At 37.5% G+C, this 17,045-nt stretch overlaps 1 protein-coding gene across 4 annotated transcripts in view; it reads left to right on the top strand.

Moving 5' to 3' along the window:
- Positions 1 to 17,045, top strand: part of DNAH7 (dynein axonemal heavy chain 7) — a 116,022-nt gene that overhangs the window by 24,523 nt on the left and 74,454 nt on the right. For all 4 annotated transcript variants that reach the window (XR_009728958.1, XM_061376660.1, XM_061376652.1 and 1 more), the window contains 7 exons: positions 1,102 to 1,326; positions 2,752 to 2,898; positions 3,495 to 4,180; positions 6,064 to 6,250; positions 10,689 to 10,882; positions 11,973 to 12,171; positions 14,057 to 14,197. Coding sequence is in view for 3 of the 4 variants with exons in the window: in XM_061376660.1 (XP_061232644.1) it covers positions 1,102 to 1,326; positions 2,752 to 2,898; positions 3,495 to 4,180; positions 6,064 to 6,250; positions 10,689 to 10,882; positions 11,973 to 12,171; positions 14,057 to 14,197 (1,779 nt within the window). In the remaining variant the exon portion in view is untranslated. The remainder of the gene's footprint in view (positions 1 to 1,101; positions 1,327 to 2,751; positions 2,899 to 3,494; positions 4,181 to 6,063; positions 6,251 to 10,688; positions 10,883 to 11,972; positions 12,172 to 14,056; positions 14,198 to 17,045) is intronic.

Raw genomic sequence — 17,045 nt, 5'->3', positions numbered from 1 at the left:
ACCAAGCTGTGTGGTTCGGTTGATATGCTGGAGGGAAGGGATGCCATCCAGAGGGACCTTGACACGCTTGTGAGGTTGCCAACCTCATGAAATTTAACCATGCTAAGTGCAAGGTCCTACACCTGGGTCGGAGCAATCCCAGACACAGCTACAGGTTGGGCAGAGAAGAGATTCAGAGCAGCCCTGTGGAGAAGGACTTGGGGGTGCTGGTCGATGGGAAAATGAACATGAGCTGGCTTCAGTGTGGGCTTGCGGCCCAGAAAGCCAAACGTATTCTGGGTTGCATCAAAAGGAGTGTGACCAGCAGGTCGAAGGAGGTGATCCTGCCCCTTTATTCTGCTCTTGTGAGACCTCACCTGGAGTATTGTGTGCAGTTCTGGTGTCCTCAGAATAAAAAGGACATGGAACTGTTGGAACAAGTCCAGAGGAGGGCCACGAGGATGATCAGGGGACTGGAGCACCTCCCATATGAAGATAGGCTGAGAACTTTGTGGCTGTTCAGCCTGGAGAAGAGAAGGTTGTGCGGAGACCTCATAGCAGCCTTCCAGTATCTGAAGGGGGCCTATAGGGATGCTGGGGAGGGACTCTTCATTAGGGACTGTAGTGACAGGACAAGGGGTAATGGGTTAAAACTTAAACAGGGGAAGTGTAGATTGGATAGAAGGAGGAAATTCTTTCCTGTGAGGGTAGTGAGGCACTGGAATAGGTTGCCCAGGGAGGTTGTGGATGCTCCATCCCTGGCAGTGTTCAAGGCCAGGTTGGACGAGAGCCTTAGGTGATATGGTTTAGAGCGAGGTGTCCTTGCCCATGGCAGGAGGGTTGGAAGTTGATGATCTTAAGGTCCATTCCAACCCTAACTATTCTATGATTGTATGATTCTAAAAAAGCTAGTAGGGCAGTTGTATTAAGAATCTGGATGCTTTTAAAGTGGCTAATACCATGCTGTTCCAAATAAACACTTTTTCAGGTCATCTGTTTCCAACTTTATTTAATTTTCCTTGTAAAAAATTGGCTTTTAAAGTTTAAGTATTAACTACTTCATGCATTATTTTGGCATTAAATGATATTAAAAAGTCTTGATTTTTAATTTATACTTCCCAGGACGCTGTAAAGAACATACAAACATGTGACTTAATTGAATTGGAGCAGAAATTAGCGGATGCTGTAAAATACATTGTTTTCCTGATAGACTGCATCAGCTTTTCACCAGCAGACATTCGACTGAACAGTAGCGTTTTTCAGTGGCACGATCGAATGCCAGATATCTTTGAAGGCCACAGGAAGATAATTGAAGAAAAAACTCTGCAATTTCAAGAAGAGCTTAAGGTTTGTGATGACAATATTTTAAAAGTCCTTGAGCTCCTAATTTTGGATGGCATATAGGACATGGCATAATGGGTTGAATAATCACTTTTTTCCCATATATTTTCGTTCGTGAAGTCAAGCCATGATGATGGTATTTTTAAAAGAAGTTTGAAGTAGATGGTTTTGTATTGTTCTTGGTACTAACAAATTTTTCCTGCTTGCCACTCATTTCTTTTTCACATATCCATGAGTACTGCAAGACAAGCGATATCTTACATTTTGTACTCTGGAATCTCTTTGGTGACAGAACTTCCAGCAATGTTGATGAAAGTTGTCTGTATATGAGATAATAAAATTCAGATACATCCTTTAAAGACATATGGCTTAAATTAAGCCATGTGTAAGTAGTCCCTTTAAAGTCAGTGGCAATATATGAAATTTCTGTGATAGGTCAGAAAACTCCCAAACAAATCTTGCATTCATTTGTAAGTGTGATTTTGTTGTTAGGATAATGTCAAATAAGGTAGTTTTGTAATGTAAGTGCATCTTGATCCAGATCTGGTTTATATGTTTTTATTTTTTAATCTGTTACACTTTACCTGCCTTTTATCTCTCTTAGCTTTTTTCATTCTATTTACTAGCCTTCTACAGTACAGTTTGTTATATTATCTGGATGATGAGGTCTCTCCGCAAGGATTGCTAATTACCAGGCTCCTGATTCATTATGGTTACTGCCTGTAGAGCTGTCCACTTTAGTTTTCTTGTGCTCCTTAGTCTCCTCATCATTTTATCTTAGATCATACGTATTTTGAGATAGTGAGCTTCTCTGTTTATGCAGTATATTTAAAGAAGTAGCTGGTAAGTGTTACTGTGTTATAAATAAATGTGCAGCATAGACTCTTATCTTAGAACACCTTACTGCTTTATATGGTTTAATACTTAGTTTCAGACACTAACCACTAATTATTACTCCATGTGAAATGTGTTGTGGAGTTGTATGTACGAGGAAAAAGCTGTCCTTGAACTGTATGGTTTTAAGGCAAAAAACACCTCTGTCTTGTGAAAGTGTTTGGCTTCATCTGTAATTTGATTAATCCTATTATTTTGTTTTGAGATATACCAAGAATTTGAATTCAGCTATTATGAGTCTGCTGACTACTGATCTACTTTCTGATCCCAGAAAGCAGAAATTTTTATGGCCAACTATATCCTATGACACAGAACACTCTGTCAGCCCAATAAATTGCTGTAAGTAACAGCAGGAGACAGGGCAAATTCTGTAATTTGAGTGGAATAGATACTCATGCAAATATGTTGGATATCTTGGGTATTCTTTAAGTATGAAGTGTCCTACTGTAGCAAATCAGAATAGTTATTCCTTTTTTTTTTACAGAATTTATTGTGATCTTTTAAAAATGAGTCTATGTTTCCTTGATGTTTAATTAGATGCACTGTCAGCAATTTGCTGAGGAACTAGAAAGCTACACTAAGCAGGTTGAAGAATTTAGCACATTTGGAGATGTTCAGGAACTCGACAAGTATTTGAAGAAAGCTCAAGCATTAAATGCGAAATTGGATGTTGCTGGTGAAAAGGTACATGTTATAGTTTAATCTAGTCCAACAGTATAAATTATATCTTAATATTGTGTTATCAGAATCATCAGTTTGCTTAGTAATGCAGTTACTGAGATGTAGCAAAATAATTCTTAATTCAGTTATGAAATGTTTTTTACATGCTTTATATTTAAACTGCAAATTTACTGAGCGCAGTGATTTGTTACTATGTGGTTTTGATTAATATGGCAGCACTTTGCGTAATGAAAAAGTAGATTAAGTTTACATGGGTTTGCATAGAAATTATAATTTTATGTGCTTGGAAGTGCAATTCCTGATGCCCAATATTACCTCCCATCTGCTAAAGCCTTCATGGTAATGCAAATTCTAGCAGAATAGCCAGGTAGCCTTTTTAATCTCTAAGCATTTTCTTCTATTGACTAGCATGAATACTGAACTGTTACTGTTAGTTTGCTTTGACTGCAGTCAGTGGCAACAATTATAGTTGCTGGTTTAGTAACTCAAAACCTAATTTGAAGCTTGTTGAAGACACCAGAAAACCTCCCTAATCCCTGTTGTAACAACCTGATATCACAGACAGCTTTGTATTTCACCCCTCATTTATATTTCAACAGATGGATCAGTTTAATTCAGAAGAAGAGTCCTTTGGATGGCCAGTATCTCAGTTCCCTCAGCATAGAAGTGTCCGGAATACTCTTGCTCCATATCTTTGTCTCTATGATATGGCTGTTGAATTCAACAAAAAACATGAAGGCTGGACAGGGGGATCATTTGCAGAAGTGGATGCAGACAAAGTAGAAGCAGATGTAGGAAGCTACTGGCAAGGACTGTATAAACTAGAAAAATCCTTCCAAAATTCTCCAAATGCATTAGCAATAACAAGACAGGTTAGATCAAAAGTAGAGGAATTCAAACACCATATTCCTCTAATCCAGGTGATTTGTAATCCTGGTTTGCAAGAAAGGCACTGGAAAGAGATGTCAAAAATTGTTGGTTTACCACTGTCTCCTTCTGAAAACTCAAATCTCTTGTCGTATATTAACATGAATCTTGAACCATACCTGGAAAAGTTTGAGACCATCAGTGAAACAGCCAGCAAAGAGCATTCACTTGAGAAGGCTTTAGTGAAAATGATTTCTGAATGGGGTGAAATGGAGTTCAGTCTCCATGTCTATCGAGACACAGGAAGCTATATTTTGTCATCTGTGGATGATATTCAGCTGTTACTGGATGATCACATTGTCAAAACTCAGACTATGAGAGGCTCTCCGTTTGTTAAGCCTTATGAAACGAGAATAAGGTATTTTTTTTGTTTGTTTTTCTAATAGAAAGTCACCAAGTAATGTTACCAAATAAGAAATTTTTTCTGCTTCATCTGGAGGGGCTTCAGTTGCTTTTATTTATCCCCTTAAGCAGTGAATTAATATTGTTTTGAAAGGGTAAAGCTCTAGTCAGCTACGTGCTGTTTAATCCCATAAAGATGCTTTTGGAAAAGAAGTCTTTTAATTAACAATATGGGAAGTGCTAATACATTGGAGAGGTTACTAAACATTTTTAACATGCTCTGGTACTTAAGGTACTGCATGCATCATACCATTATATTTGTTTTACCAGGTGAAAGATAACTGAGGTATAAAGGGAAAGGTTGTAGACTAAGAGAATATAGTCTAAGCTTCCTACCTAAATTATAAAACTGCTGAATATTTTAGCTCTTCATTAAAATTATTAGGTCTTATGTGAGGAGATAAAGAAAATGAAGGCAAGTATCAGCGGAGTGATGAAAGATTCTATTTTATTTTTTTTTTAATGCAGAAAATTCAATTCTAAAGCTTAGCATTGCATGTTAAAATTTCCGTACTTCCATCTTTGAGCATAGATTTTAATCTGGTTTTATGTCGTTCACCTGAAGTTGGGATATAGTTATTTAGTTATATAGGCACCTCCAAACTCCTATTAACCTGCAGAAATGCTATTTCAGATTTTAGCACGTTAATAAACATGAATATATATATACATATACAGACATGTACTTTCCAATAGCATTATTAAGTGAACACAAAGCATTAATTCTCTAATTATTACTCTACTATAGTGTAAGACTTCCTTCCTTATTGTAAAATGGTAGGTTTTGCCTATGAAAAAGAGGAAGCACCCCTCGGTAATTTCATCAATAGTTGTTTGGTGACAACATTTTTGATAATGCAAGCTGTTACTGTTAATTCGGACTTTGAGATCTAGGCAATAACAGAATGGTTGCTTTTCTCAATAACCCAGCAAAGCAGATAGAATTCCCGGTTGCTGCCAGAGATCATTCCAAATCCCTCATCTTCATTATGGTGTATTTTTGGTGGAAGTAAATTAATTGAGCTGCCTAACTTACCTCTTGGAAAGCCACATTTTTCTCTACCTCTTGATAAATGCAAAATCAACAGAGGTGATTACTGTAGACTTCTTATGCAGGAAATCAGGCTAGGCGAATATAATTTCTGTTGATATCTTAAAACATACCTGTTGCACTTGCTGAATATGCAAATTTCCAAAAAGACTATAGCAGTCTGCTGGTGTGGCTTAATACTAGCTAACAATTACCATGCAACCACTTGCTCACTTCCCCCTGCTCCTCAATGGGGTGGGGAGGAGAATCAGAAAAAAGGTAAAACCCATGAGTTGAGATAAAAACAGTTTAATAATTAAAATACTGCTACCACCAATAATAATAATAATGAAAACAGAGAAATAAAATAAACCAAAACCCAAATAACAACAAACAACTGTGATGCATAATACAGTTGCTCACCAACTGCTGACAGATACCCAGCCCACCCTGAGCAGTGATTCGGGCTTCTGGGTAACTCCCCCCAGTTCATATACTGGGCATGCTGTGGTATGGAATACCCCTTTGGCTAGTTTGGGTCAGGTGTCCTGTCTCTGCTTCCTCCTGGCTTCCAGTGCCCCTCCTCACTGGCAGAGCATGAGACTGAAAAGACCTTGGTCAAGTAAGTGCTGCTGAGAACAAGTAAAACACTGGTGTGTTAATCAGCATTGTTCTCAGAGTGAAGACAAAACACAGCACTTGCATCAGTTACTAGGAAGAAAATTAACTATCCTAGATGAAACCAGGATAGCTGGAGATGTTTTACAGGAAGTATCAATTCATGCATTTAAGCTAATACTATTTTATAGGGAATGGGAAGGAAAGCTGTTGTTGGTACAAGATATCCTGGATGAATGGCTGAAGGTACAGGCTACTTGGCTTTATTTGGAGCCAGTTTTCAGTTCTCCCGACATCATGGCTCAGATGCCTGAAGAAAGTAGGCGATTCACTACTGTGGTTAAGACATGGAAAGAAGTGATGAAATCAGTTTTAGAGGTAAGTATTGCTCTTCTAAGAATATAGAGTGAATTTGTAGTATGTCTGATAATCTGTTTTCTGTTTCATTTTAACCTCCTTTCTTAGGTTCTTTAAAAAAACAATGATTTTGTAGAACTGTTTCAGGTAGAACCATAGAAACACTGATTGGGAGGGGCCACCACTGTTAGCCTGACTTGTTTCTGAAAGCAGAACTTTTGCCAGCGCTACATGAGTTCAACCACAGCATTGTATAGCCAAATTTCGAAAACCTCCAAGGACAGACATTTCTTGGAATTACTTCCAGAGAATTCAGTGCTGCAGTATCTTCCCAGTGAATATTTTTTTCCTAATGTCCAAGCTGAACCTCCCAGGCAAAGATTTGTACCTGTTGCCCCTTGTTGCACTGCCGAGAAGTTCGCTCTTCACTTTCCACTTGGAATCATAGAACAGTTTGGGTTGGAAAGGACCTTAAGATACCTAGTTCCAGCCCCTCTGTCATGTGCAGAGACACCTCACCCTAGATGATGTTGCACAAGGCTCTGTTCAGCCTGGCCTTGAACACTGCCAGGAATGGAGCTTTTACCAGGTCTTTGGGCAACCTGTTCACCAAGCTGAACGAGTCCAGCTCTCCCAATATCTTTTCATAGGGTGCATGGTCCTGCATCTGGGAAGGCATAACCCCATACATCAGTACAGATAGGGGCTGACCTGGGAAGTAGCTCTGTGGAGAGGGTGTTGGTGGACAGCAAGTTGTCCATGAGTCAGCAGTCTGCCCTTGTGGCTAAGAAGGCCAATGATATCCTGGGCTGCATTAGGAAGAGCATTGCCAGCAGGTTTGAGAGAGGTGGTCCTCCCTCTACCCTGCCCTAGTGAGACCACGTCTAGAGCACTGTGTCCAGTACTGATTGTTCCTTTTGAAAAATGCTGTTTATTTGCATATTGAATGTTGGATATGCCTCTGTAACTTTAAACTGTTTAGATATTTAACTTGATTCAAAAGTACTATTCTCATCTACTACAAATCCATACATAAGGCAATTGTCAGACAGTATCACTGCACATGCTTGGCAGTTCAAATTTTAGTGTCTTGTCAGTCTGCTTTGACATTTTCCTGAAGTTAGCATAGTTTTTAGGATCAATTCCTGAGATTGTATTTTTGTTTCAGTAGTTAGATTTATATTTCTGCATATTGTGTGCTCAATGATCTCTTTTGAGAAAATCTTCAAATATTCAGTGCTAATTGAATACAAAGTATTTTTTAAATGTGATATATGTTATCACTGCAGAAAAAAGATAATCTCTTTTTTTTGTACAGGAGAATATAAACGCCAGACTAGAAGTTTAACAATCTCAAGTTGATTTTGGCTAAACAAGCATGCACTGTTTTCCAGAAGATGGCAGTCTGTTTCCACAAATGTAGTGTTTAATTTCATGGCTTAAAAGAATACTCTTCCCCAATCTATGTGAATGGTCTTTCTTATATCATATAGCTAACTTGAGTCTGTCTGTGCTTGTTTGCACTATACTATAAAATTGCTGTGCATTATAAAACTCCTCTATTTGCTTAGCTTTTCATCACAAATTTGAACAATCATGTTACTGCTTAACTTTAAATACGTAGTTAAGCAATGGACATTAATGAGTTAAGTTACTTAGTGATTTGCATACATTTAAAAAATCTAGGATACTGAAGCTTTACTGTCTTTGTTGGGAAGAAAGAGAAAAAATAGAGCCTGAAACCTATGGTATGTTAAAAATGATATTTGGAAACTAGAGTTTGTGATGGTCTCTTAATAGGGTACTGAAATTACTTTTATACACTTGATTTATACTGTTTTCTTGGTAGTTTTTTCCTTAAGTGACACTCATAGGATCACAGGCAAAGTAAGTAACACGGACGTTTCATAAGACTGAGAATGATGGCATTACCTTTTTTTTTTCTTCATGCCTTAGCAGAACCGTAAATAGAAAATCTGTGTTGAGGCATAAATTATTTTTTTGCCTGACTTTTTCTCATATGAAAGAGAAAACAAGCAAGAAGGCTCCCATTTATAAAACGGGCAACACAGCTTTGATGTGCTTTACCAGTTGCACTTAATTCTATTTGTTGATGATAAATAACACTAAGAAAGGGAACAAAACCTCTTTATGCTGACAACACATAGTTACACAGTTGCTTGTGCATAAAAAACTGTTTTAGAAAACCAATTATGAACTATATTTGTATACTGACAGCTTAATTGTCTATGTATAGATGAAAAGTGTATGTAGTTATTGACTTTGGGTTTGGTGTGATGCAAGAGGCAAGTGACAGAAGGTAAATGTAGTACAAAGAAACACTGGTTATTGTGTTAGGGTGGTGCACCCTCATGATGATCAGCTAGATAAACATAGAATTCAGTAGGTTGGAAGTACATGTGTAACATGAGCAGGGAATTGAACCAATGCTGAAAGCACGTTGCGAATAATTTAAAATCTTGTGAGTTTTTGAACTGAAGCTGAACTTGGAATTTATTATTAAATTCTCCAAACTGAAGCTGAACAGTAGTCAGGTTCTTGGGTCAGATCTGCATTGTAGCCCTGTGAAGAGTTTGTTTCTTACAGATAGATACCTTTCGCTCCTTCTGGGCTTTGCACAACCATCTAGCCTGTCTCTCACCTCTCATCCTTTGCAACCTGAGCCACCCATGCTTCTGTTCTTTGAGACTTGTTCTGCAAACCCCATCAGGGACTTTTCTGAGTAGGGCATTCTATATTTGTAATGGTCTCTGACAAAACTGTTCAAAATGGAAATAGTCTGGATACATCTTTGATTTCTGCAGTCCGTTGTTTGGAGTAGTCTTTGTCAGCAGCTCTTACAAGCCTTCAGTAGACTGACTGGTCTGAAATTCTCCTGACCGATCTCTTTGGTGTTTCTTATCATTGAATAGACCTGTGTCTTTTTTAATCCTGGATACCACCTTCTATGGTGTGTACTTACAGGTGCAGACTCACTGGGCAGAACAGGGGATCTAGGAGTTCTAGTTAGCTCTGTTTCCATCTCACCTATGGTCATTCTGGCCCCATTCATATTATGGGGAAATGCAGTGTGATGTAGGTGCTGGAGGTGTGCTCCCAGAATTTCAGAAGTTAAACAGGGGATTGGGGTTAATCACCCCCCCTCCCCCCCCCCGTTTATTTGCCAGAACTTTGTAATTATAAAATGTTACATATTGCAACATGAATAGGTTTGAATCAGTTCACAGTTAACAAGTCAGTTAATGTATTGGCACAGGCCTGAACCAGAACTGAATAAATTCAGTCACAGGTGAATCCAAGCCCATACTGGAACTGAGTAGATTCATTTGCTTGGTTTGGCTTCCACCATCATAAATCTGTATAATTTCCTCCTTTTCAATGCGTGTAGTGTTTTGCTTCCCAAACCCCATACTTGGTGATCAAGATTAAAAAATGCAGTGATGATTATGCTATAAATTGGTCATAAGGCATATTAAATGCTAGTACCTGGTGTTCAGACAGCTGTATTGCTTTAAAGCCTCTTAGCTTGGAAACCTTATAAAAAACAAAAATCATTTTTTAATTTGTATTAACAGAAAACTTTCATCTTATGCAGTAGCTTTCATTTAATTTGAGAGGCTAATATGGAAAGCAGTAGAAAGCATTTGGAATGCACAATATGTCAATATACATTTTGTCATCTACCCAGTCTATAAAGAAAAGAAACCCAGTGCTTATCCAGTAATGTGTATTGCCAGGTGTTACTGTAAAAAGAAATAAAAATATAATTGATGTTCTTAAAGCAAGTATAACTTTCCTCATTTTGCTAGTGAAAATGTATGCAAGCAAGTAAATTAATTACGATCAGAAAATACCTTTTTTTCAGACCAGATTACTAGTTGTTAGTACTGAAGTGTTGCCTATGTACAACTTTGTCATTTCAATACTTACAATTTCAAATATATATATTTATATACTTTATATGGAAGGAAAGCTCTTTTTTCCTTTTTTTTTTTTTTTGCATTGAACTCTGAGAGATGATTACCACTTGAAAGACGTGGCTGCATTGTTGTCATGAAAGTACACTTTGAAACATCTTTCCAAACCTTTTAATTGTTCATGCCACTTAATTACATAATCCAGTGGTAATCCAATCGGTGTAAATTGATGTTGCTCCAACAGAATGATGGGAAATCTGTTGTTTGAATTGATTGCATTTTGAAAATCATTTTCAACAATAGCAGTTTATGTTTTACAAAAAATTATTGTAATACCAACTGCCAAACTAGTTTTCCAGTGAGCCCTGCAATGAAGGTGGCTAATAAATTGTAAACCTGGCAGTGGTTTGAGTAAAACAGAATTTGAAATAGAGATTCTTTTTGCTTAAGAATTGCTGCAGTGCTTTTTGACTTTCTTAAGAAGGCATTAACATTTTTATCTGGAATAATTTCTTTTCCAGGACAAGCACGTTCTGGCAGTAGCAGAAATAGACAGTATGTTGGAAAAACTGAGAAAGTGCAATGAATTTATGGAGCTAATTCTCAAAGGACTTAATGAATACCTAGAGAAGAAGCGTCTGTTTTTCCCAAGATTCTTTTTCTTATCTAATGATGAACTCCTTGAGATCCTTTCAGAGACCAAAGACCCTACTCGGTATAGTAATTTTTAATAGTTATATTTGCGACTCATGGTGAATGCAGGTAGTCTTGTCCTGTTGTTTTTCTGAGCCCAGAACTGATTTTTTTCTCACTGAGAGTTGTGGCATTAAGTATCTGCTTGTTAGAGTTTATGACAGGTGAACGCAGAGTAATTTTTAATATGGGTAATTAAATTCAGTTCTGTTTTCTAAACTAGTAACCCTTCCATACACTGGTTTTCAGAATCAGAAATCCATATACTAATTCATGGTAAAATGAACATGCCTGATTTTTCCCACTAGAAAATTGAATATCAGATGGAACTGCTGATGTGAGCTTTATCTTTTTAGGAGCAGTCCTAATTAAAGTATTTCAGAAGTTTTTTGCCAAGTTTTAAATCTCCCTGGGATTTCTACTCCCCAACCACATTCAGGATTATACTGAATGAGTGTATTAAAAAAAAAGTGTAACTCAGTATAAGCCTTTCTTACACTGAATGGAATTAACTCTATGATGATTCCTGCAGAAGTGATCTTACACTTAGAGCCTTTGCTGTATGTGGAGAAACTCGGGTTTGATTCCCAGTCTGCAGACTGCATAGCATTTAGTGAATTCGGTGGAAGGTCATGCAAAAATAAGGAGGAAAATGAAAACAAAATGCCAACTCAATCGCAGAGAAATATTCATAAGTGCAATGAACAGGGCATGAGATCTTGTGGGGAAAAGGTATTGTGTTAAGGTCATACCTGATTGTTTTACTCAAATTCCTTGATAATTACTCTAGTTTGCTGGGAAGGTATAAATAATGGCATTTTGGGTACTGTGCGTGGGTTAGCAGTTAAAGGATATTTGTTTATCTTTACCAGTTTATATGTTACAGGGATTAAAAGTAATATTTTACAAATTTAAAATCATCTTCCAAAATTGTGGTAAGCATCTTGAAGGGGTAGTACACCTATTGGTGAGAATAAACTTTTTAACAAAGTTGGAATGATCATTTAAGAAAATGGTTCAGGTTTTTTTTGGTTGTTTAGTTAGCTCTTCTTTGGTAGTATTGGCAAGAAAAAAATTATCACTAGCTGTTTGATACTATTTTTGTTTTCTAGAGTACAACCTCACCTGAAAAAGTGTTTTGAAGGAATTGCAAAAGTGCAATTTACTGATGCATTAGATATTACACACATTAAAAGTCATGAAGGGGAGACTGTGGAACTCATAGAGACAATCTCGACATCAGCAGCTAGAGGTCAGGTTGAAAGATGGCTGGTTGAACTCGAGAAAGCTATGCTGAAGTCTATCCACAAGGTAACAAGCCCCAACCTCTTCTTTTCTAGGCTAATGATTTCTTCAGTAAACATTAACACATACTGGAATCACTTTTATTCTTTGCATCTAGCCTCAACATTAAACCAATGAATTCAGTCTTTAAAGGTTACATAGTTTTTTAGTTCTGGTGTCAATTACTGGTCATAAAATTATCTAAAATTCTTTAAAATTAAATAGTACAAAACACTTGCACTGAGGATCTTTTTGCCAGAGATTGTTGATGTCAGTTGATGTCACTTTGCCAGAGATGGTCGATGCCACTTGGTGTTGCGTGAAGGGACAAGATTAAACTGAAAGTTTGCCCAGATTTTGTTTTTTTTTTTCTTTCTCATTTGTTGTGGTTTAAACCCTGTCAGCAACTCAGCCACACAGTCTACTCCCCCCACCCTTTCTTCCCTTCCACCCCCGCCTCCCGGAGGGAGAGGGAGGAGAATCAAAAGAATATAACTCCCATAGGTTGAGATAAGAACAGTCCAGTAAATAAGGTTTAACACCCTTCCAGGTAACTCCCAGTTACATCCCAGGCATGACATGCTGTGGTATGGAATATTTCTTTGGTTAGTTTGGGTCAGGTGTCCTGTCTCTGCTTCCTCCTGGCTTCCCCTCCTCCCTGGCAGAGGATGAGACTCACAAAATCCTTGATCAGACTAAACATCAGTGTTATCAATGCTGTTCTCAGGCCGAAAGTCAAAAACACAGCACTGCACCAGCTACTAAGAAGGAGAAAAAAAGACTGCTACTGCTAAACCCAGGACATTGTTTTACCGTTTCTCTTAATTATGGCTAATCAAGACCATTAACTCTTCAGATTTTATTGTTCTAGCGTTTACAGTGTCTCATCGCTGCGTTTGTATATTTAACCATTTCTATTGTCGTCTTTTTTGTGGTCCTTTTCAATGTCAAGGGATGTAATTGAATTCGCACACACTTTCTTACAGTTACAAGAGTTTAATTATTGTAGTGGCATAGCAGTACAGAATAAAGTGAATAACCTGATCTGTCTGATGCATACATGGACAAACTGAGGTGCATGACTAAGAAATGTTTAAGCACCATCTGCATGCAGTTACCCTTGACTGCAGAACTTTCATAATGATCTACAATGGATAACATTTACATAGTTTTAATGTCAATGCAGATGCATTTTTCCCTCATAGATGTATATTTTTTAATTTAGTTTATTGTGTATATAGATTGCTAAAAGCAAAAAGGCTTGGAGCTGCAAAACAAGTAGTAGATAGACACTCAGGTTGTTTTCGCTGTTTGAGGAACCATCTAAATTTGTTGAGGAGTTTGTTGATAATAAGACTATTCTTTCTTGGGTTTTGTTAATGAGAGGAAAATGACCTGTTGGTATAGACTGGAAGGTTTTTTCCAGTGCAAGTTTTGATTTCATTGTGGATATCTTTGAGTGGCACTAGAACCAGGTTAATCATTCTGTTGTTAGAAAACACACTTGAAGTTAGATACAAGTTTAAATAATACAATCTGCAAAATTAAAAGCTCTGGGTTTTTATTAGTATTAATAGATGAGAATAGTGTGGGATGCTACTACTAACTAAACTGTGTTTGTGCTTGCTTTCTAATTTCATTGTAGATGGATGTATAAAATTTATGTATCTGAAGGCAAGAATCATTTTAGAATGTATAGAGAAATTCTCAGAAATTTTGCATGATCACTTGCTCATATTATGACATTTTGGGCTTTTGAGCTTTATTGACAGATTTGCTTGCAAAATTATCACTATTATAGAGTTGAATTTTTGAGGCTGAATCCAGATTATTCAACACAATCTAACCTAAATTCTAAATCTGATTATTACCTGCTTTCACATGTAGTTATAGTGTGCTTTTTGCTGTCTAGGTCATTGGGGAGGCACTTGAAGCTTATCCAAAAACTGCACGTATTAATTGGGTAAGAGAGTGGCCTGGACAAACAGTTCTTTGTGTATCCCAAACTTTCTGGACATTGGAAGTACAGATGTCTATTAGAAATGGCCAAGTGGTAAGAATCGTTTAAATTAATGTCAAGTTGATAAAATGGAGTAGTAAATCAGACCTTTGGTAATAATCTTTTTGGATGAATAGGTGTACAATGTAATGGTTAATCTTTTAAGTATTTTCTTTAAAGATCTAGCTCACATGTGATCCTTGAAATTTTTCATGTTAGTGTTTGCTTTTGGATATAGGCATTGTTGCTTCTGCACTATGTCAGAGTGCATTCTGACAACATGTAGATGACATGTTTCTGTGAAAGCAGCCCAGTGGGGTATTCAGGTGGTATGGACTAGCATAGCTTGTCTTGTTCATCTCTGGTTCAGAAGTCTAACTTTCCTTCATTAATATTAAGAGCTTTTTATGAAGATGGACTAGGACTAGCATTAGAAGATATATACCATCCTCACCCTTGTCAAATAATGAATATATATGCCTGACTGGTACAGAATTTATAATCTATTAGTAATGCTACTGAGAATAAAGGCACTTAAGGCACTGAATTAAGATTCAGGATATGTGTTTCGTGGAACCTTTCTACTGTTTATCACTAAGGCTTAATGTTCTCCTGTGTTGTATTTGGAAGTGTTCCAGAATTGTCACCATCAGATGAGGCAGCTAATCTTAGAGATTTTTAGAGGAAGTTAAGCAAAGGTTAAATTAATTAATTTGATTTTGGGAATGTTTTTTACAGAATTCTTAGCCTAGACAAAAGTTCTTGTTCTTGTCTGTATCAAGTCTTCTCTGCACATGGGCATGTAAGGAAACCTGTCCTTCCTGTAGCTTTCAATCAATATCTGTTGTAGTGGTAATTCTGCTCATCTGGCTTCAGCCCAGAATCTTTGTTCTGCTGTGAAAAGGGACTTGTATTTAGTGAAATGGTGGAAAGGCATTTGCATCTCCTGACAATCTGTTCCAAATCTGTCAGGGATGGAGCATTTACCACTTCTTTGGGCAACCTGTTTCAGGGCCTCAACACCCTCACTGTAAAGAACATCTACCTTATATATAACCTGAACTTCACCCTTTAAATCCATTACCCCTTGTCCTATCACTACAACCCCTTATGAAGAGTTCCTCTCCGGCATCCTTGTAGGCCCCCTTCAGACACTGGAAGGCTGCTATGAGGTCTCCACGCAGCCTTCTCTTCCTCAGGCTGAACAACCCCAACTTTTTCATCCTGTCTTCATATGCTCTAGCCCCCTTATTGTCCTTGTGGCCCTCCTGTGGACTTGCTCTAACAGCTCCATGTCCTTTTTATGTTGAGGATGCCAGAACGGTACACAGTACTCCAAGTGAGTTCTCACAAGAGCAGAGTAGAGTGGCAGGATAACCTCCTTCGACCTGCTGGTCATGCTCCTTTGGATGCAGCCCAGTACGTGGTTTCTGGGCTATGAGCGCACACTGAAACCAGCTCATGTTAAGTTTCTCATTGATCAACGCCCTCAAGTCCTTCTCTGCGTGGCTGCTCTGGATCACTTTTCCACCCCATCTGTCGCTGTTTGATTAATTTTAGGTCCCTTCCCACCCAAACCATTCTATGATTCTGTGTGTTCACACATACATGCACATGCAAACACATATGCTCGCTTTTGACTGTTTTTGAGTTGTTTCCAACAAGTAACTTTTGTACATAAATCAGAGGTGCAAATTTCTTATTAACACCAAACAATGAACTAAGATGCTGTATAAAACCAGAGGGGTTTTGTAAATTTTGAAATTATTGTCTTGCTAGCTGTGTGCATTCTCCGTGATATACAATCTTATGGTCAGAAGGATAGCACTGAGGAATGTTACTGATATGGGAGCTCAGGACATAATCTGTGCCCCAAGTAATATCTCATGTTTGCTGGGGAAAGCTTGGTGGTAAGCAGGTGGGTTGTTATCCCTGAGTTGAGAGAGATAGTTCAGATTTTGTGCTGGTCAGGACTTCTAATGCAACACTAGAAATTGATTGGCTTTTGAGCTCTGTGCTTGTTGCTTCATTCTCATGTATAGAAAGAATTCATATTAAGCAGATGACTTTTAATACTTAATGTTTGGAAAATAACTAACTGAGAGATCTCAAAACCTCATAGTCTGTTGAGAGCTACCAGTGCCAGTGTTTGGAGAGGAACAGCAGGCTAGCAGGGAGAAAAATCTAAAACAGGCCTAGATGAGTTTTTCTCCAGGCAAGTAGAAGCTATGCCTCTATAGAAACATGATTTGGTGTGAATGTATTGCTAAGGTTGTTCCCACTTTCTAATTTCAGTTCAGTAAAGCACTTAAATCAGATCTAAGTACTGTCACAAATAGAAGCCCTTTCCTTTACCAGAAACCTATTATCATGAAAGAAACTATCAATTACAGCGTAAAAGAAATGATTAAACTAACGGAACCCAGACTATAACCAGAAGAAAATAAACTTAAAAACTAACAAGAAAATGCATTTTCTTGTTAACTTCTTTGAATTCTAGAACTGGGGTTTCTTTCTGCCTGTTGCAGGACATAAAGGTGTTTCTGAGGTGACACTGTCCCTTAATCATAGGAAGTATATTGTATATATAGATATTTAAAACATACATGGCATTTTGTTTATGTTAATGTGAAATGTATAAAAAGTTAAGGACTATTTCCTGTGTTCTGGGAAGAAAAGAGTGTATGCTGTTTTGTTTCCAGGTACATATCATTGATGCTTTACATATGGCTCTTTAAAAGTAGGAAATAAACCCCCACAAAACCCAAATCCAAAACCCTATTGAACTGCCAGTGAATGAAGGTTTTTGAACTACAGTGAGAAGGAACTTTTTAATACAGAGAGATAGAAGTAATGCTAAGAAAAAATAATCATGCCTTATGACTAGCTGTGCAACTTTGTA

This window comes from Neopsephotus bourkii, unplaced genomic scaffold (assembly GCF_033783945.1).
Source record: "Neopsephotus bourkii isolate Nb327-2 ecotype Australia unplaced genomic scaffold, CSIRO-AGI_Nbou_v1 NB_196, whole genome shotgun sequence".
Classification (NCBI taxonomy): domain Eukaryota; kingdom Metazoa; phylum Chordata; class Aves; order Psittaciformes; family Psittacidae; genus Neopsephotus; species Neopsephotus bourkii.
This window is presented reverse-complemented; position numbering and strand designations above follow the sequence as displayed.